Source organism: Mesoplodon mirus (genome assembly GCF_964341445.2).
Source record: "Mesoplodon mirus genome assembly, chromosome: 19".
Lineage (NCBI taxonomy): Eukaryota > Metazoa > Chordata > Mammalia > Artiodactyla > Ziphiidae > Mesoplodon > Mesoplodon mirus.
Genome location: NC_138995.1, coordinates 321,970 through 349,260, shown reverse-complemented (window position 1 = coordinate 349,260; position 27,291 = coordinate 321,970). Strand labels below are relative to the sequence as shown.

Genomic DNA, 27,291 nt, shown 5'->3' with positions numbered 1-27,291 from the left:
GCCCAATTCTTGCATCTCCTCGTATCTAGAAAAGCACTAAAATCATTAATGGTGACATCTGCTCCTCGTGACCTGCAGCAAATCTCTGCAAAAACTGGGCTTGGGGCTTCCCTGGTGGCGCAGTGGTTGAGAGTCCGCCTGCCGATGCAGGGGACACGGGTTCGTGCCCCGGTCTGGGAGGATCCCACATGCCGCGGAGCGGCTGGGCCCGTGAGCCATGGCCACTGAGCCTGCGCGTCCGGAGCCTGTGCTCCGCAACGGGAGAGGCCACAACGGTGAGAGGCCAGCGTACCGCAAAAAAAAAAAAAGTAAAAATTCCAGATGGGGTTATCTGACAGTAAGGAATTCCCAGGGAACGTTCAAGTTCGAAGTTCCACCTCAGACCTGCAAATATCGCCAGCATGGAGAAATGTCCAGGAATCTGCACGACATCTGCTCCCCAGGGGGTCCAGGGTCGGACCCTTGCCTTCTTGCCTCTTATTTCCCAGGGCCGTTTGGCCGTGTTATTCTGACCTGGTACAACCAGGGCTGAATAGGCCTCGGCTGAGCCTGTGAGCCGGTGCCGCCTCCCACGCACGGGGGAGAGACCAGCCGGGGACGAAGCGCTGCTCCATCGCCGGTGAACTGCGCCTCTGCTCAGGTTCCACGAAGACACCGACACCGGGGCTCTTAACGCTGCCGCGTGTCCTCGCTGGAAAGGGACGCCTATTAAGTGCTTCTACTCAGGTCTTTCTGCCTCTCATCACCCTGAGCGGTGACTCTTGAGGTCACTCTGCCAGCCGGCTCTGCGGCACCGTCTGCTCCTCCTGCAGTCACGGGCCTCCCGGCTCTGCCGCAGCCCAGAGTCCAACGTGCCGGGGCCCCACTATTACCGCGGTGGGTCTTGGGCTGGATGCTGGCCTGGCACGCGTGTGAGAGCACGGCGTGGGTTCGCGGGCAGGGCGAGGAGAACCGCGCCTCCCTCCGAGCGTCCCTCTGCGGGTCCCGGCTCTGCACCCTCCTCCCCGGTCCCTTCCACCTTCCTCACCGCGCCCCCTCCCCCGGACCCACCCCCCAGCAACCGGATCCCGGCTTCTCCACCCCCTCCTCTGGCCCAGCTCCGCGCCCCCTCCCACCTGCCTCACCCCCTCCACGGGCCTCCCCCCGCCCCTCCCTCCCGCCCCTCCCCCTCCTCCTCCCCTTCCCTCCCCCTCCTCCTCCTCTCCCAGGCCTCACCTGCGGCCGCTCGCGCTGGGCGGGGCCCGACGATGACAAAGCAGCGGCTGGCGGCGTGGGATCCGCCCCCCGCGCTTCTCGGGCGCGTCGGCCCTGGCGCGGCTGTTATGGAAACGGGCTGGGCGCGCAGGCGGCGATGATGGGGCGGCCATGGCCCGGGCCGGCAGCTCCAGCGGCAACGCGGCCGCGGGCGAGCGGGCCGGGGGCGCTGGGCGGCCAGAACCGTGGGAGCTGTCCCTGGAGGAGGTGCTGAAGGCGTACGAGCAGCCCATCAACGAGGAGCAGGCGTGGGCCGTGTGCTTCCAGTGCTGCCGCGGGCTGCGGGGCGCGCCGGGCGGCCGGCGGCGCATACGGGACACAGCGGACATCCTCCTGCGCAGGGACGGCTCGGTTAGCGCGCAGCGGGAGCCCGGCGCGGCTGGTGAGGCCGGTGGCGGGGGTGCGGGGGTGCGGCAGGGCGGGGGGCGGTGTCCGCCCGGGGGGAGGGGCTGAGACCCTCCCTCCCTCTGCTGGACCAGGACCCGGACCCGGACCCGGACCCGGCGCCCCGCTTCCGGCGCCTTCCCTCTCTGGACCCGCCGACCTCTCCTATTTCCGCGCCCGCCCTCTGCCGCACTGGGGGCCCCTCCTCCGCCTTCTCTCTCTACGAGACTGGAAGGCCCTCCTCCCTCCTCTCCCCTTTCTGGATTGGGATCCCCCAGCAACTCCTCTGGGACGCGGACCTCCGTCCCTTGCCCCTGCTTTCCTCTCTCCCTCTGCTAGACATGAAAGTCACTCTCCCGACCTGGGACCCTCACCACCCCCCTTTCCTGGATTCCCCCCCACCTGAAACCCATCTTAACATCAGGGCCAGCTGCTGGCTGGAGAGGAGGGAGGGGGCTTTGGCTCCTTGCCTGAGGCCCTTCAGCAGGGAGACTGGCCTCTGCCCCTCCTACCGCGGTTCTCCCCACCTGGGCTGCTTCCTTTTTCCTCTGGGGGTCTGCAGCCCTCACACCTTCCCACCCAGTGACTGGTAGTGTGGATCCTTGTTGGACTGGTAGGTTCAGGACAGGCGCTTAGGCACGAAAGGAAACACATGGTTTCCTCGGGCTCGTTTTCCGTGGGTATGAGGATTTAACAGAGAATGTGTAAAATTTGGGGAACAACTTGCTTAGTGTTCTGCTCTGAACCATGAACGGGAACCAACAATGAAGCCCTTGAAAGATACTTGGAGTCTATGGTGAATGATGAGTTTAAGTGATTTGTAGCCTCTTTAAGAAAGAAGTTTTCTTCCTGGAGAAGCAGAGTGCTGGGACGGAGCATATGATGATGTTACCCCCAAAAGTGATACCCTTGGAGGAGCACACAGGCCAGCTGTGTGTGCTGGAGGGGGTGGGTTTGGGCAAACTCATGGAGGTCTGGGAAGGACCAGGGCAAAGCTAGCCAGAGGCGACGGCTCCTTCGGTAACGGGGAGGGGTCCGCTGAACCTCTCCCACCCCCTAGGACCATCACTATTTCTCCACAAGCTCCTTCTCATCTCTGAACCCTGCTCCCACCTCCCTTAACAGCTGTGTGACACTTGAGAGTTGCTCTGTTTTGCACAAAAACACTTACTTGACAGGAGAAAATAATAAGAGCTGGACTCAAACAGTACTGTTCCCATTTTACAGTCGGGTAAACTGAGGCTCGGGCTTACCCATAGTCACACAGGAAGCGGCAGGATTTGGATTCAGCCCTGATGCTCTCAATGCCTGTGTCCACCGCCTTCAAAGGCTGGGCTGAGAGCACGATCCAGGGTGGCCTCTCCGCATCGGTGGGGCCCTGGAGTCTGCATATTCACCAAGAGCTTTTCTCTTAAAGCTGTATGTCCTCCTTAAAAGACCTTCCCTGTGCCCCTCCTCATCCCTGAAGACAAACAGTGTAACCCAGGGGGTGGCTTCTGGTACTGCAGAGCAGTACAGGACTCTAACGGGCCTGCCTGGTCTGACCCTCTGATTTTAAACACGGGGAAGCTGAGGCACAGAGTGGTAAGTGGTTTGCCACCAGTCAGATGCAGAGTGGAGGGGTCCCTGCATCTCTGACTGTGGGGTCAGTACTCTCCACAGCGGACCACCAGGGCCACCCTCGGGGGCAGCAGTCATCTGGTTTTGTCCACCTCTCCAGCCCCGGGGGTGTGTCAGCCCCTTCTTCCTGGTCCCTGCAGGCCCAGCGGTACTTGTGCTGCCTTCATACTCACAGGTCGACTGGAAATCCAAGGCTGCGCTTCAAAGCTCACGTGTGGCCACTCTCCACTGACCTGTATGGGGACGTCCCAGCCCACGACACACAGGAGCCCAATTTCATTTTCCCTTAGACATGATCTTTGGTTTCTGTCCATAAACACGTCTTGTAAAGGTGGATGAGGTTTGTGACTTGCTGCCTCTTTAAAGATTAAGAAAAATAGATGACCCTGAACTTTCTCCTCTGTCCCTGTTGAGCTTTTGTGAATCAGCTGAAACTTTAGACCAGCTGTCTCCCTAAGGTAGCTAGCCCAGAGTTTCTCTGGGACTTGAGTGATTACTGGATTCACTGAAAGATGCGTGTTTATCTCGTACTGTAATCGCAGTTGAGAAGGAGGTTCCCATCCTCCCTCAGGAAGTTCTGGTAAATGTAGGCATTAAGTCAACGTTTAAAATAACCTTAAAGAAATCAACAACCAGGGACTTCCCTGGCGGTCCAGAGGTTGAGACTCCGTGCTTCCACTGCAGGGGGAGCAGGTTTGACCCCTGGCCAGGGAGGTAAGATCCCACATGCCGTGTGGCCAAAAAGAAGAAAAAAGAAAAGAAATCAACAACCAAACTAAACCTGACTTGCGGCGGGGGGCAGGGGGTGTGGAGGAGTACTGTTACTTTAGCATACTGCGGGGGGGGCAGGGGGTGTGGAGGAGTACTATTACTTTAGCGTACGAGTGGGACTACTTCCCACTTCCAGCTAAGCAGGGGAAGCTTACTCGAGTAAACTTCCTAGTCGGGAAGTCTGAAGACTTCTTCATAACTGCTTGGAAGCCCCCTTTTTCAAGTGGGAAAATAGAAAAACATGTTAACAGTGAAGTTATCTTTAAGAGGCCATTATTAAAACCTCCTGATGGGGAAGGGTGTTTTGTTTTGTTTTTAAATGGAGGCAAGAAAGTCCATCAGGCATCTCTGCAGTGCGTGTGCTGACCGTTCTCTGAGGCAAAGCCCATTCATGCAGCGTGGCCAGTGGTCAGTGGTCCTGGGACGCTTTCAGTGGCATTTGTCCGCCTGATGCCTCCGGGGCAGGCCCGCCAGGACACTGCCTGCTCCAAAGCAGCGCTCGGCTGTCACCTTGCCTGAGACCTCCCATCCTCCCAGCCGACATCTGCGGGGAAACATAACGTTCTTTTCTCCGGGCACCAGGCTCTCCACCATGAAAACCCCCTTGGGCAGGTGGAGGGTGGGTGCAGGGTGTTGATGGGGCTCCTTTCACCTCCGACCTTCTCCATTCTGCTTACACTAATTTACACACTGCCCTGCTTTTCTGGGTTTTTTTCTTGTCAGTTTTGATGCTGGAATTTTTCACAGGCCCCTCTCTTCACGCTTGGGTGCTCATGTGACCTGTCCGCCAGGTCACACCTGCCCCTGCACCCCTCCTCCCACTCTGTCCTTTTCTGCCTGTAGTTCTGAGGCCACTGGCCCTTCCAGGCCCACCCCCCCCACCAAGCACCGGGCCCTGTCTCCAGGGTCAAGCTTCCCCCTTGCAGCCCACCGCTGCCTAGAGGCAAGGCCTTCCCAGTTCACCTCGTTTGCAGCCCTGAGTTCCAAACACAGAGACCATTTAGTTTGTCCTGCGTTGGACCTTGGCATCCCTGTGTCATGAGCTTCACGGGGCCCAGTTCTCTATCTACCTCTTTACCTCCAGCCCAGTAGGTGGAGAAATAGCAGTGCTGGGGCCCCCCCTCCTCCTGCATAAACTGGGCTGAGAGTGGCACATGCCCAGGCAGTGGGGAGGACTCATGAGGGGACATCAGTGTGGAGCCACATCACCTTGGGCCCAGGGACCTGTGCACACAGACACAGAGACACACGTGCCGCTGTCACTGTGTGTGTACGTGGGGCCGTCTGTGCTCACTGGAGATGCCCCTTCCCATGTCTCCTGGCCCGGCACGTCCCTTCCCAGGAGCTGAAGTGGGACCCCTGGTGTTCCAGGCAAGCCTGCGTGTGCTGTGGGCTCTGGGCCCTCAAGGTGGACTTGCTGGGCCTCATTGGGAGATCGCCTCCTGAGTGACCAGGGACTGTCTCTGTAGCTTGCCTATATCTTTTTTAAAAATTGTATTTATTTTTGGCTGCGTTGGGTCTTCGTTGCTGCGCGCGGGCTTTCTCCGGTTGCGGCGAGCTGGGGCTATTCTTCGTTGCGGTGCGCGGACTTCTCACTGCGGTGGCTTCTCTTGTTGCGGAGCATGGGCTGTAGGCATGCAGGCTTCAGTAGTTGTGGCACATGGGCTCAGCAGTTGTGGCTCGTGGGCTCTAGAGCGCAGGCTCAGTAGTTGTGGCACACGGGCTTAGCTGCTCCGCAGCATGTGGGATCTTCCCGGACCAGGGCTCAAACCCATGTCCCCTGCATTGGCAGACAGGTTCTTAACCACGGCACCACCAGGGAAGTCCCACCTGTGTCTTTTTAAATGGCTCTCCACACAGATGGACATACAGGTGAGAGCTGAGTGTCCAGCAGTGAGAGGAGAGTAGGGGCTGGCTGGGAAGATGAAATCCTGCTTCCGAGGAGAGCATACTTCCCTGAATCTCCTCCTGGCAGCCAGAGTATTTCTGGTTGAAACATTTTCTTTGAACCAGGTCCTTCCCGTATGGCTTTTGTGTCCTGCTTCTTGACCCCCCACCAAAGCTACCATGCACCCTTGCTGTCACGCAGGGGTCCTCCCGGGCCCTTTGCTCCTGTGAGGTCACACAGTCAAGATATGGTCTGGGGATGCAGCGGCTCCACCTTGCCATCCTGGGAGATGGAGAGTGAGGGAAGCACTGCTGTGAGCCCATCCTACAGACGAGAAAACCGAGGTTCAGGAAGCAAAGCAGCCATGCAGTCACCCTCCGGGAGAGGTGGGGACAGCGCTGGCAAGGAGACTCAGCCTTAGCTCGCGCCCACCCCTGCCTGACCTTGGGAAGTTACGTAGGCCTCTGGGTGCCTCCGTTTCATTTTCTGTGCAGTGGGGGTTTGTTAGCAACTGCCCCAGAGGCCATGTGGTTGTTTGGGGAGCCTTGGGACATACCTGGCCCCGGAGGCACTGGCTTGTGGGCTGTGATCCTGGTCCCCTGTGCACCTCCCCAGACACAGCTGGGGAAGCAGCTCCCGCAGGTTCACGTGACGGGCCCAGAGCAGGACTGCGGGAGTCAGGGGCCTGGGCGCTGCTCCACTGCACAGTTCTTGATGGGAAACATCCTCCGCTGCAGAGAGCACCAAGCACCCCCTTCAGAAAATGGGGGCGAGGGCTGAAGGCACTGCATGGGGCAGGTGGGCGCGTGCATGCCGGAAGGGTGTGACTGTGTGAGCTGGTGTGCTTGTAGATAGCATTGAGATTTAGTCTCACCTCTGAGCAAGGATTGCCTCACAGGAAGGTAATCCCTCGACAAGCTGTGTTCCCTGCTGGGACACCTGTGAGATGCCTGTGCCTGGGGTCACACGATAAATGACCCCACGGTAAGCTCTGCCCACCCGGCCCTTTGCCAGTTCTGCCCCGTGCTTCTAGAAGAGGCTTCAGGTCTTTGGGGTCCCTGGGGGACCCGTGTGCCCTGGAGACTTGGCTCATGGGGATGCAGCCCAGCCTCTCTGCCACTGTAGGGCCCCACTCCTGCTACCCAGGTCTTCACACAGAAGGGGTCCTTGGTCCCCGGGACAGCATCAACGGTTCAGTGCCAGGGCCACGCTGTGGGGACCGAGGTATTTGCGTGGCTCCCACAAAGGGAGCACTGGGCACTGGTTGCTCTGGTCCCAGGACGTGGCCGTCTAAGCAGATACGCCAGTGAGTGTCAGATGCTAGGGTTTCGCTGTGATCCTGTTAGACTCCTGGGAGGGAGTTTGGCCTCCGGGTGCGGCCCACTCAAGGAGGAGGTGGCCTGGAGTTGGCACCCCTGTAACTGGGCAGATGAGCCTGTGCTGAGCCCAGGGCGCCTGAGCACAGGTTGCCCACCACTGTGTCAGCTCCACCTGGAAGCCCCAGCTCCACCATTTGTTAGCTGTGTGGTCTTGGTAAATCTCTGTATCTCTCTGAGCTTCAGTTTCCTCCTCTGTAAAGAGGGAGCCATGGCGCCAGCCTCCATGAGGAGTCTGTGCCAGCTGAAGCCACGGTAAGTCATTTGCTAGCTCTGCAGCAAAGCGCCGGGCACGGAACCACTGTGGGGCCCGCCAGTCCTTGCGACTTAAAATACAACTGGGTTGGTGAACACTCACCTTCCAGACCGTGCTGGGTTGTGATGGGCGCTGAGGGCTGGCTGCCCCCTGCCCCCTTGAAATCAGGGAAACTCGGGGCCTGGCACCTCCGGGAAGCACCTTTGTCAAGTGTGATCCCTTGCACCTTCCATGGCCCCCATTCACAGCTACAGGCTTTTACTGGCCATCGAACACCTGTATACGCCCAGCTGCTCACTGGGAGTTAATGCTCACTGTTGCATTAACTCCACTGATGCTGGGGTGCAGTGTCTTCCATTATTTAATGGATCAGCGCGACACAAACGCCCTTTATCTTTGGCAATCTTCCTGTCTCTTGATGGCATTTTGAAAATATTTGCAGAGTTAGCAGGTTCACTTAGCAGAGAATTTCACGGTTTGTGTGGTTTTTGTTTTTGTTTTTTTTTGCGGTATGCGGGCCTCTCACTGTTGTGGCCTCTCCCGTTGCGGAGCACAGGCTCCAGATGCGCAGGCTCAGCGGCCATGGCTCACGGGCCTAGCTGCTCCGCGGCATGTGGGATCTTCCCGGACCAGGGCACGAACCCGTGTCCCCTGCCTCGGCAGGCGGACTCTCAAGCACTGCGCCACCAGGGAAGCCCAACGATGTGTGTTTTTTTTCCACCTCAATTTAAGGCAGCTAAACTTCATACCCTAACACAGTCCTGCGTGCCTTATTCAAGGAAGGTGGTGGAAGGAGGTGGGTTTTCTGAGTCTCGTCCAGCCTGGCCTCTTGGGAGGCCCGGGGGTGGCTCAGGGAGTGACTGGAGCATAGATTCTGGGGTCCCCCAGCCTGGCCACAGCTGGCACCACCACTTACTAGCTGTGACACCTTGGGGCAAACGAGCTCACTCCCTTGGGCCTCTGTTTCCTCATCTGTGAAATGGGTACGAGAACCATCTACCTCCTGGGCTGTACACCAGTTACACGACTGAGTACTTGTAAACATGCCAGCTCAGTGCCATGTTTAATAATAAACATAATAAAATACCTAGAGCCCAGTTCAACACCGGGGACTCTGAGTCTCTGGCAGAGACAGTGTGGGGAGAAATCCCCAAATCCAGAGGTGGTGGCCAGACGCCAGCTGACCCAGCGCAGCTGTCGGGAATTCTGGAGCAAGACCTGCCCTTTCCACTGTGTCTGGGTTTCTCATCTAGCTCTGATTTGGGGGTGTGCGGCTTCCGACCGTGAGGGCTTTCCCTGGGCCTGGCTGACTCGAGCTGGCCCCTGGCTACTTCCTCTCTCCCCTTTCACTCGTGCCCCCAACCTTGCTTCCCGAGGGGCCGGGATGGACTCCGTGGCCCTGTTGGCTGCTCTGCTCTGAGTGGTCGCTGTGCAGGGTGAGCAGGGGCTGTCTTTGCCAGCCGACCCTCCGCCCCTGGGGCAGGGCTGCACGGCTCGCCTGGTGTCCAGCCCGGAGCTGGGCCTTGTCGGTGTCCATCCAGTGACTGATGACTCAGCTTTCTGGTTTCTGATGGAGACCTTGGGCGATGCACTGTGTGCTCCTGGTGGGGGGACAGTGGGGGGCGGGCGCCGGCCCCGTGTGTCGGGTCCCGGGGCCGCTGAAGCTGGTCCTGACTGCCTCTTCTCTCCCCTTGCAGAGTCCACGGCGATGGTGTCACCGGCCAGCTCGGAAGCCCAGGTACTTTAAAAGCAAACTTTACACGTTAAAAGTTAGGTGTCTTGTATAACGCACATAAAGTTATACAGTTGTTCCCGTGAGGCAGGATGCAGATAAATGCTCAGTGGCTTAGCGGAAGGGCCTGATGGGGAGATTGAAGCCAGAGGGCAGGCGGTGGTGGGGGAGCCCGCCAGGGTGGTGTGGACTCGGTGGGCCCCAAATTCAGGGGAAGTGATGCACCTCCCTCCCTCTCCCCTGCGACCCCCGGGCTCCTGGATGGGCGTCCCACTGACCCGAGGGAGGAGGGGGCAAAGGTGATGTGGTCTCCGGGGCTCCGTGGTCACAGAGTGTTGGACAGGAATCGGGTCTGGGGGACAAACAGGAAAAGCAGCCCACAACCAGTGTCCTGGAGCCCCCATCCAACCCGGAACGCAAACCTCACCTGGCAGGACCTCTTCCTGTGTCTCCCGTCCCATCCGCCCACCCCCAGGTAATTGAATTTGATGTTTATCATTCTCCTGCCTTACAAAAAACAGTTCTGTGCAAATACGTATTTATATATTAAACACAGTGTTAGAGCAAGGGTGTGGGCACAGGCCAAACAAACGAGGCTGTATGGTTTGCTGTGTAGAATTTAGAAACAATAATAAAACCATCCCCACGTTTTTGGACTTTTTCTCATTGCCACGGGCTGACAGTTCTTAATAATGTCAGTGATAAGATGCCCCCTCTGGCTGGGGTGGGTGCCCTGCTGTTTACACGACATGGATTTCCCGTAGGAGTGCTGTGCACTCTGTGCTATACAGGTTTCTGGAATTTGAGGGGGAAAAACCCAGCCACGTGTTTTCAAGAACCGATTTCACCGCTTACCGGCTCCTGCTGCCCACAGGCCTTGAGTAGACTTGTGTTCACGACCTCCCGCTCCAAAGGAGGCCTCTCGTTATCAGTTTTGAAAATATTTACAAGGAACTTTGTATGTAGGGGTCCAGTCTGCACCCTTCTGCCTGGAGCCTCATAAATCAACCTGAGAGCCCCACCCGGGGAGGTGGGGCAGGGCAGTCCCCTGTGCTGTTTGCCTAGATTCTCACACTGGCCCTTCAGTTACTCGGGCCGGTCCCTGGGGCTGGCGCACTGGGCCTGCGGGTGCCTGGTTCCCATGCTGCCCGGGCAGGCGGGGTTCAGGGTTCTGAGACTCTTGGCCGGCTGCCCAGATTTTTCCTTACAGGGAAGCTGGTGGCCTTTGCCTTTGGGAAGCTTTTAAGGAGCAGCTATAAGAGACTGCAGTGGAGTTAACCCTTTCACTGATGTGATGCCCACACGGGCCTGGGACCAGGAGCACCGGGGGAGGCTGGGCAGGCGGCAGGCTGTGCTGCGCTGGAGCAGGGGAGCTTTGCCGCCTGCCCCACCCCATGGGGCACAGTGGCCTCCTTCGGAGAGACTGGGTCAGGGCCACCCCTGTGGTTGGCAGGGGCTGTGAGGTCCCCCTGGGGGGGGCGGGAGTGGAGTTCACTCCCCCCCACCATCTCCTTCCTGGCCCCCACCTCTGAGCCAAGAAAGGACCGCTGGAAATTTGTGTTAAGCGAGGCCCTCGCCCACCCAGTGGTCCTGAGGGGCGTCCAGGCGCTTTCTGGAGATCCCACTGCTGCAGGGACTCCACCAGCCACGGCCTGGCCCTTCGGTCGCCTGTCAGACGTGACCGGCCTTCGGCCTTTGGGCCTCTGACTCATGGTTCTAGGGTGCGACTTGGAGCCAGGTCTGACCCTCGCCTCCTGAGGCAGAGATAAGACGTCTCCAGGCTGGGAGCGTTGTTGACTTTTGCTGGAACTTTACTCCCACTGGGGCTTGCTCTTCCCATGCATCCGGTGTCCCGAGCCAGGCTGACGCCCCTACGCCCTCTCCAGGCTCAGGGTGTCTTCTGAGGCGTCTCTGCAGGACAGGGGAGGCCTGTTCCCTGCACAGCACTGACACTCACACCTGTCCTTCAACTCTGCTCCAGCCCACTCCCTCGGGGCCCGGGGCGGTGGCATCGCAGGAGAGAAGAGGGGAAGCCAGAAGGGCCCCGGAGGCCAGGTGGCCCGCGTGTGCCTGGTGAGGGCGCAGCTCCGTCCGTGGCACGAGGTCGGGGCACAGGCTGCAGGCCAACCCGACCCCCGGGCCAGTGCGGCCATTCTGTGCCATTCTGTGTCTCTGCCCCACCTGAGAAGCCAGAGGTTACCTCAAGGCTCGTGGCAAAGAGCTGCTGTCAGTTTGTCGTGTGTGTATCTTGTGCATCGTCGTCCTCAAGGGAAACCACGAAAGCAGTTTCAAATACAAAAACAAAGTGCCGTCCACACTGGATGCAGCTTCCTTATTCTTTTTTTTTTTTTTCTTTTTTTAAAGATTTATTTATTTATTTTTGGCTGCATTGGGTCTTCGTTGCTGCGCGCGGGCTTTCTCTAGTTGTGGCGAGCGGGGGCTACTCTTCATTGCAGTGCGCGGGCTTCTCATTGCGGCGGCTTCTCGCTGTGGAGCACAGGCTCTAGGCACACGGACTTCAGTAGTTGTGGCATGCGGGCTCAGTAGTTGTGGCTCACGGGCTTAGTTGCTCCGCGGCATGTGGGATCTTCCCGGACCAGGGCTTGAACCCCTGTCCCCCTGCATTGGCAGGCGGATTCTTAACCACTGCGCCACCAGGGAAGTCCAGCTTCCTTATTCTTATTTCTTATGCTCAGTCGAGCCACTGGCTGGCATGGAACTGCTTTCCCCTTGGTTCCTCCGCCTCCCTGTCAAGCAGACCCGCGTCCCAGGGCCGCTGTGTGAGCAGGGACTGTCGGGTGCACACGGCACTGGGACAGATGACTGTCTTCCACAGAACCTGGATTCCTAGGTGCTAATGGCCGTCTGTGAAAACAGGGTTCCCCGCCAAGTAAAACTGAAAGCAGAGTGAAGAGGTCTCTCTACCGCAGGACTCATATTTCTAATGTGCTAATCCACTTTTTAAAAAACTTATTATGGGACTTCCCTGGTGGCACAGTGGTTAGGAATCCGCCTGCCAATGCAGGGGACACAGGTTCGTGCCCTGGTCTGGGAAGATACCACGTGCTGTGGAGCAACGGAGCCCATGCGCCACAACTACTGAGCCTGCGCTCTAGAACCCGTGAGCCACAACTACTGAGCCCACGTGCCACAACTACTGACGCCCGCGTGCCTAGAGCCCGTGCTCCGCAACTAGAGAAGCCGCCACAGTGAGAAGCCCGCACACCGTTACTAAGAGTAGCCCCCACTCGCCGCAACTAGAGAAAGCCCGCGCGCAGCAACGAGGACCCAATGCAGCCAAAAATAAGTTAATTAATAAATTAAAAAAAAACTTATTATGGAGAAAGAATTTCAAGCATATACAAAGCCAGCAGAATAGCATGGTGGGCCCCACAGCTAAGGACACACCTGCCCCCTGGTGACCCCGCCCTGCTCCCCATACTGAGGTACAATTATTTTTTAGGTTTTTCTTTTCCAGGTTAAATTTACATACATTGAAATTTACATGCAGCTTAAAATACTTAAGGGAGGGGATCTTGCTTTTTGTGAGTTCCAGTGTCAAACTTTATCGAATAAGCTAGTCTTTCTCTTCTGATTTAAAATATACTGTTATAGCATATGAAAAGCTAATGTTTCATTAGATGGCCTCTCTGTCTTGTTTTCAACAAAGTTGTTGGGGTAAGCTTTACATTTGGTGAGTTCTGACCAATGTATACCATGTAAGCAACACCGTACTCAAGAATACAGACCTTTTCCAACGTCCCCAAAGTTCCTGTGCTGCTCCAACCTCCACCCCCCATGCCGGCTGGGAGCCATGGGCCTGCCCTTGGTGACTGTAGATTCGATTTGTCTTGCTTAGAGCTCCGTGTACGCGGAGCCCAGCAGCCTGGAGTTCTGGCTCCGGGATGTGCACGGGGGTCAGGGCTCCACACGGCTGCCCAGCTCACGACTTGTGTGGGTACACGTTTTTCCTCTCTCTTGGTTCAATTCCCCAGAGAGGAGCTGCAGTCCCGTGGCAAAAGCGTGTTGGATTACAAGAACTTGCCACACAGTTTTCCACAGTGGCTGTGCTGCTCGGGGAGCACCCTGTTCCCTGTTTGGGTGACCCTGGGCGCATCCCCAGGGAGGACAGCTGCTGTTCCATTTCACCATTAGAAGCCGCGCGGTGGTGACCTTCTCCTGCGGCGGCTGGGACCCAGGCCCGCCGCCGGCCCCCTCCCGGCACCCCTCCCGTGCGTGTGTGCCCTCCCTAACTGTTTGTGACTGCGGGCCCCTGTCCCGCAGGTGGTTCAGTCGCTGGGCTTCGCCATCTACCGCGCGCTGGACTGGGGGCTGGCGGAGCACGTGGAGCGCGAGCTCAGCCCACAGCTGGAGCGGCTCATCGACCTCATGGCCAACAGCGACTGTGACGACGATGGCGGTGGCGGGGCAGCCGACGAGGGCTACGGGGCCCCCGAGGAGGAGGAGGAGGCCGAGGGCGGCCCCCGCGCCGTGCGCACCTTCACACAGGCCATGCGCCTGTGCGCCGCGCGCCTGACCGAGCCCCGGGGCGCTCAGACCCACTACCAGGCCGTGTGCCGCGCGCTCTTCGTGGAGACGCTGGAGCTGCGTGCCTTCCTCGCCAGGGTCCGAGAGGCCAAGGAGGTGAGTGGAGACTGGGGGACGCCCAGGCCGTAGGGACCAAGGACATGGGGGCGTCTGGGAGGGGCTTAGGGCGGGGCAGACGGAGCACGTGGGGGCGGGTGGAGCAAGGGGTGGGGCCATGAAGGCGCCTCCACCCGCAGAGGCGGGGCCAGGTGGGCGGGGCCAGGCTGTCCCTCCCCGTCCCTGCCTCCTTTCCTGTGTCCCTCTGTCGGTCCACAGGGGGTTGCACCCTGGCCCATTATGGGCATGTGTCTCTCGTTTCCTCTGACCAGGAAGCGTTCCTGCACAGCTTCCCTGGCCCTGAGCTTGAGCAGGCTCTCAGGGTTGTTTTGATCGGTGGGCCTGGGGCCCAGCGCAGGACAATTCAGATGCTGCTTGAGCCACCTGGCCCTCATCTGCAGCCCAATCCTAGCCCAGTGGGGGTGGCCCCTCTGCACAGCCTGTGCCTCCGAAGCCGCACCCGCCTTCTTCCCTCCCCACGCTTCCCCGGCATCTCAGAGATGTCCTTCCAGTGCTCTCACTGTGGATGGTCCTCCTGCTTTCCTGTCACCTGTCCTGTTGCTGAGGTCAATTCCTTACCCAGGCAATAAAAGCTCTTTGTTTTAGGAGCGAACAGCTCTAGACTTCACGCAGTTGACCCAAGAGAAGTCTGGGAAATTGGAGGAGGCGGTGAGAGGGAGGCTGTTGGTTGGCATTTGGGGCAGAAACAGCCTACTCAGGGGGCAGGTAGAGATACTCCAGGAACGACAGGAGACCCACCTTCATGCCCTTTGCGGAGACCGCCAGGTCACACGCAGGTCTGCTTTTAGAATCACACAGCTTGTTCTTCTCAGAGACTTGGCAGAGTTTTCTAGAGCGTCCCAAAGCAGTTTGGCAAGTGGCTTGGGGTGAAAGCCAGGGTAACCGGTTCTGTGTGATTTGGGGGATGGGGAGGCCGAGGCTGTGCGCTAAAGGCAGCTGCTCCTCCAGGGAGGAAGATTGGTGAGAGCAGAGACCCAGCTGCTGCCAAGATCCAGGGCAACGAACCTAGCAGCTTCTTCCCAAATTCTCAGCATAGAACAGCTACCTAACATTCCCCAACATCCGTCTTGGGCCCTCACCATGATGGCAGAATTTTTCCCAGTTCGTGAAATACATCCCTATGACTGTTGGCCTTGACCAGCTGAGTAACTCACCCTCTCGGCTGTCCACCCACCCATCCAACTACCCATTTATTGATTCATTTATTCATTCAACCAATGTTTAAGACCTAGCATGTGTCACACGGTGCTGGGAGCCAGAAACACTAAGATAAAAAAATAAAAGCAAAAACAGAAAACGTGGTTCTGGCCTCATGGAGCCAGCCATTCAGACAGCAATCAAAGCAGCAGATAAACGTACAACTGCAGATGGGATCGTGTGCAGAGAAGCGGCCGAGGGTGTCCCATGAGGGTGGGTGTGCGTGGGGCCCGGGGGCCCTGTGAGCTGAGGTCTCAAGCCCTCAGTGAGGGGGATCAGTGAGGGAAGGGGCCAGATTCTCCTGCAGCCAGGAGGTACCGTGTGGGTGCTCTGTGGAGGTTGTGCTTTCTCCCCTGCCCTTGCCTGGGAGATGCGGCCACAGATAGCCAGTGGGGCGCAAGTGTTCCCGTGGGGCTCCAAGGCTGATGACTTGGTTCCCGCAGATGTCTTTCTGAGCCCCAAAGCCTTGTCCAAAATGCCCACTTGTCCCTTTTTTAGCTGGTGGACTAGTAGCCCATGTGGTACACAAGCGTCCCCGGGGGGACAGACCAGCAGGGCCCACATCCCCACAGCTGCTGTTCTCCCATTTCTCCTGGACTTACAGATGCTGCAGAAGCTTCGGGAGGATGAGCCGCAGTCAGAGAAGCCCCTGATGGAGCTCGACAGCCTGGGGCGCACGGACTGGGTAAGACGTGGCCCCCGCTGGCCCGGGGCACAGCCCGGGAGCCCTGCCCGGGGCTAAGGGCCATTTTCATCTTCTCGGGGGCCCAGGCCCGACTCTGGGTCCAGCTCATGCGGGAGCTGCGCCATGGAGTGAAGCTGAAGAAGGTGCAGGAGCAGGAGTTCAACTCCCTGCCCACAGAGTTCCAGCTCACCCCCTTCGAGATGCTGATGCAGGACATCCGCGCCAGGAACTACAAGCTGCGCAAGGTCATGGTGCGCCCCTCAAGGTCACGGTGGGCCCCTCAAGGTCATGGTGGGCCTCTCTAGGTCATGGTGCGCCCCTCAAGGTCATGGTGGGCCCCTCAAGGTCACGGTGGGCCCCTCGAGGTCATGGTGCGCCCCTCAAGGTCATGGTGGGCCCCTCAAGGTCATGGTGGGCCTCTCTAGGTCATGGTGCGCCCCTCAAGGTCATGGTGGGCCTCTCTAGGTCATGGTGGGCCCCTCAAGGTCATGGTGCACCTCTCTAGGTCATGGTGGGCCTCTCTAGGTCATGGTGGGCCCCTCAAGGTCACGGTGGGCCCCTCGAGGTCATGGTGGGCCCGTCAAGGTCATGGTGGGCCTCTCTAGGTCATGGTGGGCCCCTCAAGGTCATGGTGGGCCTCTCTAGGTCATGGTGGGCCTCTCTAGGTCATGGTGGGCCCCTCAAGGTCATGGTGCGCCTCTCTAAGTCATGGTAAGCCGTGTTGAAGGGGGTCCACGTTCAGCCCCCCTCTGCTCGCTGGAGCCGCTGCTTGGTGTGCTGGCCACTGAACTGGGGCAGATGTGGCCTGGAGTCACATGGCGCACGGTCCTTTCAGGGACACAGTGTGACAAGGGCAGGGACAAGGGGACCAGGGGCAGCAGCTGAGGCTGCAGGATTGTCCCATTTAACGCTCACATAGCCCCTGCTGTGTGCCAGCATCGCTGAGAATCTTAGACGTGCGAGTTAATTTCATTGTTATGACAACCCTATGAGGTGGTGCCACTGACCCCCGTTTCCACATGAATAATCTGAGATGCAGGGAAAGCCTGTGGTCAGGCCTTGAAGGCCATGGCCGCACAGCCACTGCGAGGGAGGCTGGAGTGAGGCCCAGGCGCTGCCCATGGCTGCATGAGCCCCTGTCAAGGCCGCAGCCCTGGCAGATGGGCCCTTAGCCTTGCTGCCCTCACCCCACATACAGGTCAACGGGGACATCCCTCCCAGGGTGAAGAAGGATGCCCACGAACTTATCCTGGACTTCATCCGCTCCCGGCCTCCGCTGAAGCAGGTACCGGCTTCCTTGGGGCGTTTGGAAGGTTGGTTCTGGGGCAGTCACTGCCCCTGGAGCACGCAGGGCCCCCACATCCGCCCCTGTGATGCCGTGGGCTCCGGATTCCTCATGCAGGGTTCCTCCCCAGCTTGGGAGTCGGCCCCCACCTGGCACTGCCACACCCCCTGCAGGTCTCAGAGAGAAGGCTTCGCCCCTTACCCCAGAAACAGAGAACGCTGCATGAGAAGATCCTGGAGGAGATCAAGCAGGAGCGCAGGCTGCGCCCCGTGGAGGGCAGGCCCTGGGACGGGCGGGGTGAGCGGGGTGAGCACGGGACACCCCCTCCCCTGCCCCTTGCCTCCCCTCCGCCCCCCAACCCGTCCTGTCCTGTCCTGTCCTGCCTCACCTGCTGCCTGCCCCAGGGTTCGGCTCTCTGCCCTGCATCCTCAACGCCTGCTCTGGGGATGTCAAGTCCACTTCCTGCATCAACCTGTCCATCATGGATTCCGGGAGCACTGCCCAGCGCCCGCGGCCCCGGGTCCTGCTCAAGGCGCCCACATTGGCTGAGATGGAGGAGATGAACACATCTGAGGTCAGAGCCCACGGGTTCCTGAAGAGAGACTGAGGAGGAGGGGGGAGGGGGAGGGGGCAAGGACACAGCCAGCGTCCGTCCGGCGTCCAGCTCTGGGGCGCGCCCTGCTTTGAAGCTGGTGTCCTGCTGTGGGGCTGGGTCTGCCCTGGGGGCAAGCATGGCCGGGCTCAGGACCCTTTCCCATCTTGGTGGCCCAGAAGGGTCACTGGGACGGTGGCCTCGAGCCACTGTGGCCTCTGCACAAAAAGGTCTAAAGCAGAGCGCTCCGTCTTCCTGGGGCTGGGAAGCTGGGCAGCCCCCCTCGGAGGTGAAAAGCCAGCATGTCCCAGCGGGGCTCTGCAGCCTGGCTGCTGCCCTCTGAGCCCGGAGACCAGGCTGGTGGCCATGTCCACGGGCCCCACCTGCCCCAGACCTGCCCTCCCAGGACTTTCCAGGGGCCGCAGACCGGGGTGTGGTTTTCGAGGCACCCACCTCCCCCTGGCCTGGGCAGTGTGTAGCGGAGGCCCCTGTGCCCGACACCTCGGCCCAAGGACCAGCAGGAGGCACTGGCGTGCAGAGAGGTCAGGGAGGTGATGGCTGGCGTGTTCGCAGGAGGAAGAGTCGCCGTGTGGGGAGGTGACACTGAGGCGAGACCGCTCTTTCTCGGAGCATGACCTGGCCCAGCTCCGGAGCGAGGTGACCTCTGGCCTACAGCCCCCTGGAGGCCTGGAGCGGGCTCGGCCGCGTACGGGCAGCATGCAGTGCTGGATGCCCAGCGCCCAGGAGCCGGGTGGGTGCTGCCCTCCCTTCCCTGGGCACCCTCCTGCGGGCGCCCTTTGCCCCTGCCCGGTCCCAGCGGCTTCAGAGGGTACAGGGAGCTCACACCTGCAGGAAGGGTATTTATCACCCCAGGCAGCCATCCTCCACCTTTTAAAAGTTTATTGAATTAGTAATACATATTCATTGTAAAACTTAAAAAAAAAGTTCCCATGATTCTATTACCTAGGGATAATTGCCATTGACATATTGGTGTATAGAAAGAAAGCTGGATGGATGGACGATTGACAGATCCTTCTAGTCTTTCTGTCAATGGAGACGTGCCCACAGAGTAGCACACACCACTCTGGAGCCTGACCAGTGCCCTGGGTTTTGTCACGAGCCCCGCCCTTTCCCCGTCGGTCAGCACGCAGGACGGTACGGTTCTGCTGGCCACGCAGCGTTAGTTGGTCCCCTCCGTGGTGAAGGCTGGGCCCCACCAAGTGCCCCGGGTCACAGGGTTGCCACCCCGCCCTGTGCTTCCCACTAGGCGTGGCCAGGCCCCCTTCTCTCCCCTCAAGGTTACCTTGAGCCCCCGTGTTGCTTTCTGGCCCCTCTCGGGATGGTCTCATTTAGTGGCTATGACTCCTGGTGTGAAGAGGTCCAGGCCAGGCGTTCCGTACCTCACTGTCCCCCCATGGTGGAGCTGGACCCTCTCTTCCCCCTCCGACCCTCTCTGCCCCTCTGGGTCTCCAGGCAAAGTGTGGTGAGGGGCACTGACCAAGGCTGCCGCGGCCCCATCATGGGGCTCAGATGCAGGCCCCTCTGGCCTGCCGCACTGCACAGGCCCTCAATGTGGGTGACGTGTCCTCTTCTAGACCCCTCACCCCCAGGAAACCAACGCACCATCACCTCCTGCTGCCTGGAGGGTCATCTCCCCCTTCCCTGGGCACAGCTGTCCAACGCCAGGACACCTGCAGGTTGTCCTGACAGCCCCTGGCTCTTCTACCAGGTTCTGTCAGCGTCCAGTCCCGGCCTGACCCCCGCTCCCCGCCACGCAGTGACCTGGGCTCAGTCGAGGACGGGCCTGGGGCCTCCGAGGCCCCAGACACCAATCACCGGTGGCTGGTGAGTGTCGGAGGCGCTGTCGTCCAGGGTGGCTGTGATGGGCTGGTGTGCCGGCTGGGCTCAGGAGGGGTGAGGGCTCCCCTCAGTGGTGTGCAGGGTCCTGCCCATCTGGGCAGGTTGGGCTTTGCTGCCGCCCCCTGGACCTTCTGGGCACTGCGGCCCCCCGGGGCTGAGAAGGGCCTTGCTAAGGGGACGACAGCCCAGTTCCATCTCTGGGGGGTCAGGACAGGTGAGACGCCCAGCGCCCTGTGCCTGGAAGGCAGCGTGGTGACACCGGAGAGCACTCTCAGGTCTCGACTCTGTGCCGTTCCCTCTCTGCGCCTCAGTTTCATTGGCTGTGAATTTTGTCTGACTTTTCATCGTGAAGAGCTAACAGTTGCTGATGTTTTGAGGTCCCCACTTGGACCTGAACCGTGGTGCATGATTTTATCAAATGGGATGAGAACACTGAAGTGCCTGGGGGGCCACAGGGCACCTTGCTGGCGTGGGGAGGAACGTCCAGAGTGTGGTTGTCCTAATCGCTTCCTTGAAGTTTTACCAAGAGCCTCAAGTGAGAACAGATGTTCAAAGGCTTTGAAAAGTTAAGGTCGTGTTACTGTTAATACTCCCCAACTGAAGGGCATGCTTTCACCTCCGAGTCCTGTATTAGGTATCTGTTGCCGTGTAAAAAATCACCCCAAACTTAGCAGCTACAACAACACGTTTATTATCTCACAGTTTCTGTGGGTCCCGAACCCAGAAGTGGCTCGGCCCGGTGGCCCTGGCTCCGACTCGAGTGAGGCTGCAGCTGGAGTGTCGGCAGGGCTCCCGTTTCACCTGGAGGCTCCACCCGCCTCCAAGGAGGCCCCTCCCCCGGCTGTGGGCAGGAGGCCTCAGCTCCTCCCGTGCGGCCTCTCCCCGGGGCTCCCCCTGGGGTGAGCGATCCGAGAGCCAGGAGGAAGCCGGTGTCTTTATGACCCAGTCTCGGAGGGGACACGCTGTCACTTCCGCCTTATCCGTTCAGTACGAATGAGTTACCGAGTCTTACTCAGGGGGCCACTTCTGGACCAAAGGGATGTCAAGGATTTGGGGGACGTGTTTGAATAGCACGTCCCAGGAGTGTTTCTCTTCTGAGCGGCTTGGCTCTCGAAGCCGGGAACTTGCGTGGCCTTGCCTCTGCCCTGAGTGTGTGCACTGCCCAGCCTGCCGAGCACCCAGCTTGAGATCCCTTGGCAGGGTGTGCAGTTAGTGTGACACCTGTAAGGCTTAGAGGGGAAGTGTTCAAACATACACAGCACCACCAGGCTACTAGAAACAGAAACCAGAATCCAGAGGACCTGGGCGCTTCGGGCCAGAGAAGAACACGGGGCCCCAGACTCACCCGATGCCGCACAGTAGCAGCTGACCAACAAGCCTGAATAGGACGATCCTGAAAGTCTGACCCATAAACACTGTCCAACTCCCACCAGCCTCCAGTGCCTCCCATGCCGCCTCGTCTTGGTAGCTAGCGTTTCGATTCCAGGCGCCAGGCACTGCGTCCTCTCAGTGGAGCTGAAATGCCCCGCTTGTAGAAGAGGAACTGATGCTTTGAGAGATGGAGTTCTGCGCTAAGAACACAGGACTGTTCCCCCGGGGGCTAGGACAGGGTGTACTCGCCATGGTGGCCCAAAGGGCCGGGCGGTTATGACGAGGTGGACAGGTGCAACCACCTGACTGGCAGACCCGGAGTCGCAGTGGATGGTTGGCGCTGGGAGGGAGGTGGCAGTGGGGGAGGGTTCCAGGAGGAGGGACAGTAGGCCTGGGGACTCTGGCTGCCTTTGACTGGCCTGGTGTTGGCAGGTGGGGAGCAAGGCTGGAGGCAGATGCTTCAGGTCTGGGAGCACTGCGAACGAAGGTGGGACGGGCTGAAGGGTTACATGTGCAGCGAGGCCGTCGATGGGCTGGGGGCTGGCCGGTGGGGTGGGCGGGGCCAGGTCAAAGAAGCCTTGCCTGTAGCCATGCACAGAGAAGTCCCAGGGAGCAGTAGGGCTCCCTGGCGTGGCCGAGCCGAGGAGCGGGGCGTTTTATGGGGCTGCTGGGCTTGGTGGACCAAGGCCAGGGAGGTGCCAGGGTCCTCAGGGAAGAGGGGAACTTATGGAGACGCCCTGAGAGCCTGAGACTGGCCCCTCGGGCCTCCTGCCACAGGAGTTCAGCCACCCCGTGGAGAGCCTGGCTCTGACGGTGGAGGAGGTGATGGACGTGCGCCGTGTGCTGGTGAAGGCCGAGATGGAGAAGTTCCTGCAGAATAAGGAGCTCTTCAGCAGTCTGAAGAGGGGGAAGGTGAGGGGCCCGGGGTTGGGGCAGGTGAGGGCAGGACTGGGCCTGGCGAGTTCTGGACAAAACTGGGCTCTAACCAGGCCTTTCCGTACAGATTTGCTGCTGCTGCCGGACCAAGTTCCCACTGTTCTCCTGGCCGCCCACCTGTCTCTTTTGCAAGAGGTGAGTGAGCCTTTTCAATGCACCTTGGCTGTGAATTAACATGAGAAGGAGGGGTAAGAAGCCTCTAGGCTTCTGTCCAGTAGAGCTTCCTGCGATTCTGAGGATGATCTATCAGGCACTGTGAGTCGTGCAAGGAAGGGATAGAATTTTTAATTTAATCGTAACAGCTGAGCAGCCCCCACTTTCAGCCAAGGTGGGGTAACAGGAAGCAGGACAGCCAAAAAGAAAGAAAGAAAAAAAACCCTCCAAGAGATGAAACACTGGTTCTCAAGACATCAGGTATCAAGCAACCAACGGGAAGCAGACAGGGTGAGCTCTATCCTAGGACTGCCTCAGCTCTGGACTCGGAGCCTGTTCAGCTCCTGGAGTGGAGGAGCTAAAGCTGAGAACCAGGGGACCTGGGCAGCTAGAGTCCTCCCCTCTGGAGAGAGTCCTCCAGGAAGCAGGTCTCCAGAGACCTGCAGAAGGTCCCCCTTGAGTGTTCAGAGTTCTGATCAGCACATACATGCAAGGAAATTACTGAGGGTTTGGAAGGAATCATCTTGAAGCACAGATTGGCAAACTCCAGCCCATGGGCCAAATCTGGCCCACTGCCTATTTCATAAATAAAGTTTTATTGGAACACAGCCACACCCATCTGTTTAGTATTCATTTAGCCACACCTAAAATGTTGACTATCTGAGCTTTTACAGGAAAAGTTGACTGACCCTGTCCTAAGGGTTTAAAGGAACAGTACCAGGAATAGTGTCTATTCCCACCAGCCATGGTGGAAAGTTGTGATTCATGGCCGCTGAGTGGAATACACAGGAAGGTCTTGCCTCACTAGCGGGAATAAGTGCCCCTAGACTGAGTACTGCTCCAGAACTAACAAATCACAAAAGCAAGGCCAGAAAGGACCAAACTATTCCCAAGTATCTTGACTGTTACCCAGAGCAAAGCTCAAGAATAGGAATAAAAAAATATCCAGCACCCAGCAAGATAAAACGCCTGACATCCAATCAAATATTATCAGGCATGTCAAGAAGCAGGAAAACATGACCCATGATGAGAAAAATCAATCACATCACCCAGAACTGACACAGATTTTAGGATTAGCAGATAAGGACATTAAAAGGTTTTTTTTGTTTTTTGTTTTTGTTTTTTTGTTTTTTGGCCACACCGCACAGCATGCGGGATCTGAGTTCCCCAACCAGAGATTGAACCCCACGCCCCCTGCAGTGGAAGTGCGGAGTCTTAACCACTGGACCACCAGGGAAGTCCCGTGGACATTAAAAGTTTTGAACTGCATTTCATATGCTGCCAAAGTTAACGACATGGAAAAGGTAAAGAAGAGACCGATGGAACCTCTAGACGTGAAAACTGGAATGTTTGGGATGAAAATTACACTGGATGATTTATAGCAGATTAGACATTCAGAGGAATGTGCAGAAGAAAAGATTAGTTAACTTGAAGACCGAGCAATAGAAACATTATCCAAAACAAACACACTGAGAGAAAAGAATAATTTAAAAATGAAAAAAGGTGTTGGCAAGCTGTGGGATAACGTTAAGAAGCCTAATATAGGTGTAATTAAAGTTCCCAAAGATGTGGGGGCAGGAAAAGTATTTGAAGAAATAACAGCTAAAAAGGTTTTCCAAATTTGATGAAAAATATAAACCTACAAGAAACTCAGTGAACCCCAAGCACAAGAAATATGAATAAAATCACACCAAGACACATAATAATTAAATTGGTCAAAACCGGTGATAAAGAGAAATTCCTAAAGTCAGTCAGCAAATAAAGACATGTTATGTACAGAGAAAGAGAAAGATGACTGCAGATTTCTCATCAAAACATTGCAGGCAAGATGTCAGTGGAACAACATCTTTAAGGTACCGAAAGAAGAAAAAAAAAATGGTCAATCTAGAATTCTGTACCCAGCAAGAGGCAAAAGTAAAGACATTTCCAGAAATACAGAAGCCAAAAAAAACGTTCTTCACCAGCAGACCCACACTGGAACAAATGTTAAACGAGGTCTTCCACGTAGATGGAAAATGACACCAGATGGAGATCTGAATGTACACAAAGGAATAAGAGCACTAGGAACAGCAACTCCTAACATATAAGATTATCTTCTTAAACCTCTTTAAAGGGTAAACCAATACCCAGCAACCAACAAGGTAAAATTCAGTGTCCATCATCCAATCAAAGATTACCAGGCATGCAAAAAATTAATAAAAATGTATTTGGGGGGTTATCACATATCTGTAAGTAAAAAATATAACAATAGCATTAAGACCAGAGGTGGAGGACTGTAAGTATGCTGTTATAAGTTTTCATATGAGATGGTAAAATATTACTTGAAGGAAGACTGTGATAAGTTAAAGACTATACTATGAGCCCCAAAGCAACCACTGGAATGGCTTTTATGTCAACAAAGAAGATAAAATGGAATCATAAAAAATACTCAATACAGAAAGCATAAACAGGAAAAGGGAACAAAGAACAAATAGGACAAAAAGAGAACAAATCACAAGATGATAGACTTAAACCCAATTATATCAACAATTACATTAAACATAAATGGTGTAAACAATCCAATTAAAAGGCAGAGTTTCTCAGATGGAATAAAGAAAGCGAGACAATCTGCTGTCTACAAGACATGTAATTTATTTTTAATTTAATTTTATTTTTTGGCTACGCTGCACGGCTTGCAGGATCGTAGTTTGCCGACCAGGGATCAAACCCAAGCCCCCTGCAAACCCAAGCATGGAGTCCTAACCACTGGACCGCCATGGAATTCCCAAGACATGTACATTAAATAAAAGACACAAACTGGTTGGAGGGAGGTGGGTGGAGAAAGATACACCACACCAACGGTAGTCTAAAGAAAGCTTGAGTTGTTATATTAATATGATACAAAGTAGACTATGGAGTAAAGAGTATTATCAGAGTTAAAGGAGTTCATTTCCTAATGATAAAAGGAGGAAATTATCCTGAACATTTTCCACACCTAGCAAGAGATTGAATATACATGGAATAAAACATTGACAGACTGCAAGGAAAAATAGCTAAATCCATGGTTATAGTTAGAGATATGAAACCCTAAGGGCATAGGAGATTTGAATGACACTGTCACCAGCTTGATCTAAGTGACATTTAGAGAAACTAGACCGAACAGTGAGATGTATGTTCTTATCAAGTGCACACGGAACGTTCACCAAAATTGACTATTCTGGGTCAAATAACAAGTCTCAAAAATGCAGAAGGATTCCTATCATACAAAGTATGTTTCCTGACTACAGTAAAATGAAGTCAAACTAATACAGGGGTTTGTTGATGGCGAATTAATTCTAGAACATCCATGCAAGAGTGCATGGTCCCTTGTTTTAAAAAATGAATTTGGACAATTTGTACTGATGTGGAGAAGAGCCCTGGTGTATCTTTATAGGATAGTACGCATGATACCCCATTTCATTTTCTGTATTTTTATTTTAAATGTATGTTTCTGTTAATTTATGCTTAGATGTGGAGAATGGAAACTGCTGATAGCAGGGGTCATCTCTAGGATGGGCTTTACAGGAGAGGACTCGTGTCTAAATTAAAATTCTCGCTAGTGTTTGAATTTTTACAACAAGAAGGCATTTACTTTTGAAACCATGTATGGGAAATAAAAACTGTTAACCACTGCTTAAAGCTGGGCATCTCACTTGAGGGCCCTCTGGCTCTGACAGTGTTGTGGAGAGAGGGCTCAGGTACCCTCCACTCCAGACCAGACGCTCCCCAGAAAGTGCGAGGAGGGGCAGAAGTATTTTGGGTGTAGAGATGAGTAAACAGAAAAGCAAGATTTGGGAGTAAAATGAAAGTAAAGCACTGACGTGGCCAGGGGTCAAGCAGGAGGCGAGGACAGCCTGGCCCCGCCTGTGTGCTGGGCGGGTGCTGGACCCCTCACAGCTGGCACTGCTAACCCTCTTCTTTTCTCTCCAGAGCTGTCTGCAGTTCCTGCAGCATAAAGGTGAGGACCACCTGGGGTCAGAGCGAGGGCCCACATCTCAGGCGTCCTGCGGCCTGACTGGGCCTGTCTGGGGGTGGGCGGAGGCTCTGCTGTCTCCTGTCGGATGATCCCTGCTCACTGCTCACCTCCTTCAGCTCCTTCCTCCAGAGCGATCCAGTCCTACACTTCCCGAAACTGCAGTTTTTGAAGACCCTTGTAAATGGTCCCTTTTTTAAAAAATTAAATATTCTGTGTTAGTAGGCCAGTGCCAGGAGACCCGTCTCTTTCTCTAAAAGCCTTCCTTCTGACACCCCAAATTCCTTGGGTGTTTTTGGAAAGCCTCATTTTATAGCAGCTTGGGGTGTCTGCGTACACGCAGCTGTGCACAGAGGTAAAGGAGAACATTTCGAAGGGTGTCACCCCTTTACACCTCGTCCCAGAAACAATCTTCTGTTGGAGGGATTTTTACCACCACTCTCTTCAAACCGTTACTTTTTATGCTGCCACTTGGCCCTAGAGAGAGCACCTCATCAATGTTAAGTACTGATTACATACAGGCCGCAATGCTCCATCTTGTGTGTTGGCGGCTGTCCCGGGGGACCAGGGGGCCTGGAGTGTCTCTCTGTGTTGCAGATGAAGATGCCGTCTAAGAAGTTTGCACACATCCCCGTGTACACGCTGGGCTTCGAGAGTCCTCGGAGGGTGTCAACCGCCAAAGTCACGCCGGCACAGAGAAGAGACGCCTTCCAGTGCGTGCCTGCCCTTGGTGACGTCCCTGTGGTGGGCAGGCATCACAGTCACCTGCAAGCTGGGCGGGGGCCTGTGTGCTGGGGTGGGGTGGGGCTGAGAGGTCAGAGCCCAGGACCCAAATCCCTCCCAAGGGAGAGCTGCTGCGGGATGGACTTTGCTCTGCCTGACGTGGGCGCGGGGGGACGTGGAGACTCGGGGGCACCCCTGACGGCCCCGTCCTGCCCCAGACCCCTGCAGGGGCCCCACTGGCGGAGCGTGGAGGAGGAGTTCCCGCACATCTACAGCCACGGCTGCATCCTGAAGGACGTCTGCAGCGACTGCACCGGCTTCGTGGCGGACGTGGTGCGCTCCAGCCGCAGGAGCGTGGACGCCCTCAACACCACGCCCCGCCGCGCCCGCCAGACCCAGTCCCTCTACGTCCCGAACACCTGGACGCTCGACCTCAAGTGAGGGCCGTGGCCCCCTGGCTGCCTGGTCAGAGGCTTTTCGAGGTGCCCGGGTGGCCATGCTTCTGGGGAGGAGCCAGGCTAGTCCGGGACCAGGCGGAGAAGCCCCCGTCCT

The 27,291-nt window shown here is 56.8% G+C and overlaps 1 protein-coding gene across 5 annotated transcripts; it reads left to right on the top strand.

Moving 5' to 3' along the window:
* Nucleotides 1–1,329: 1,329 nt before the first annotated feature.
* On the top strand, nt 1,330–27,291 carry SPIRE2 (spire type actin nucleation factor 2). Of its 5 annotated transcripts, none has more exons than XM_082607876.1 (15): nt 1,330–1,636; nt 9,247–9,287; nt 13,566–13,925; nt 15,748–15,828; nt 15,915–16,079; nt 17,027–17,113; nt 17,287–17,389; nt 17,518–17,687; nt 18,279–18,456; nt 19,435–19,550; nt 21,714–21,848; nt 21,940–22,007; nt 25,974–26,001; nt 26,614–26,729; nt 26,958–27,291. In XM_082607876.1, the coding sequence occupies exons 1-15, from the start codon at nt 1,366–1,368 to the stop codon at nt 27,178–27,180; spliced, it is 2,142 nt and encodes a 713-aa protein (XP_082464002.1). In that variant the 5' UTR covers nt 1,330–1,365; the 3' UTR covers nt 27,181–27,291. The 5 variants fall into 5 exon arrangements, with proteins under 5 accessions (XP_082464002.1, XP_082464001.1, XP_082464000.1 ...); XM_082607875.1 differs by having other exon boundaries at nt 17,287–17,410; XM_082607874.1 differs by having other exon boundaries at nt 17,287–17,419.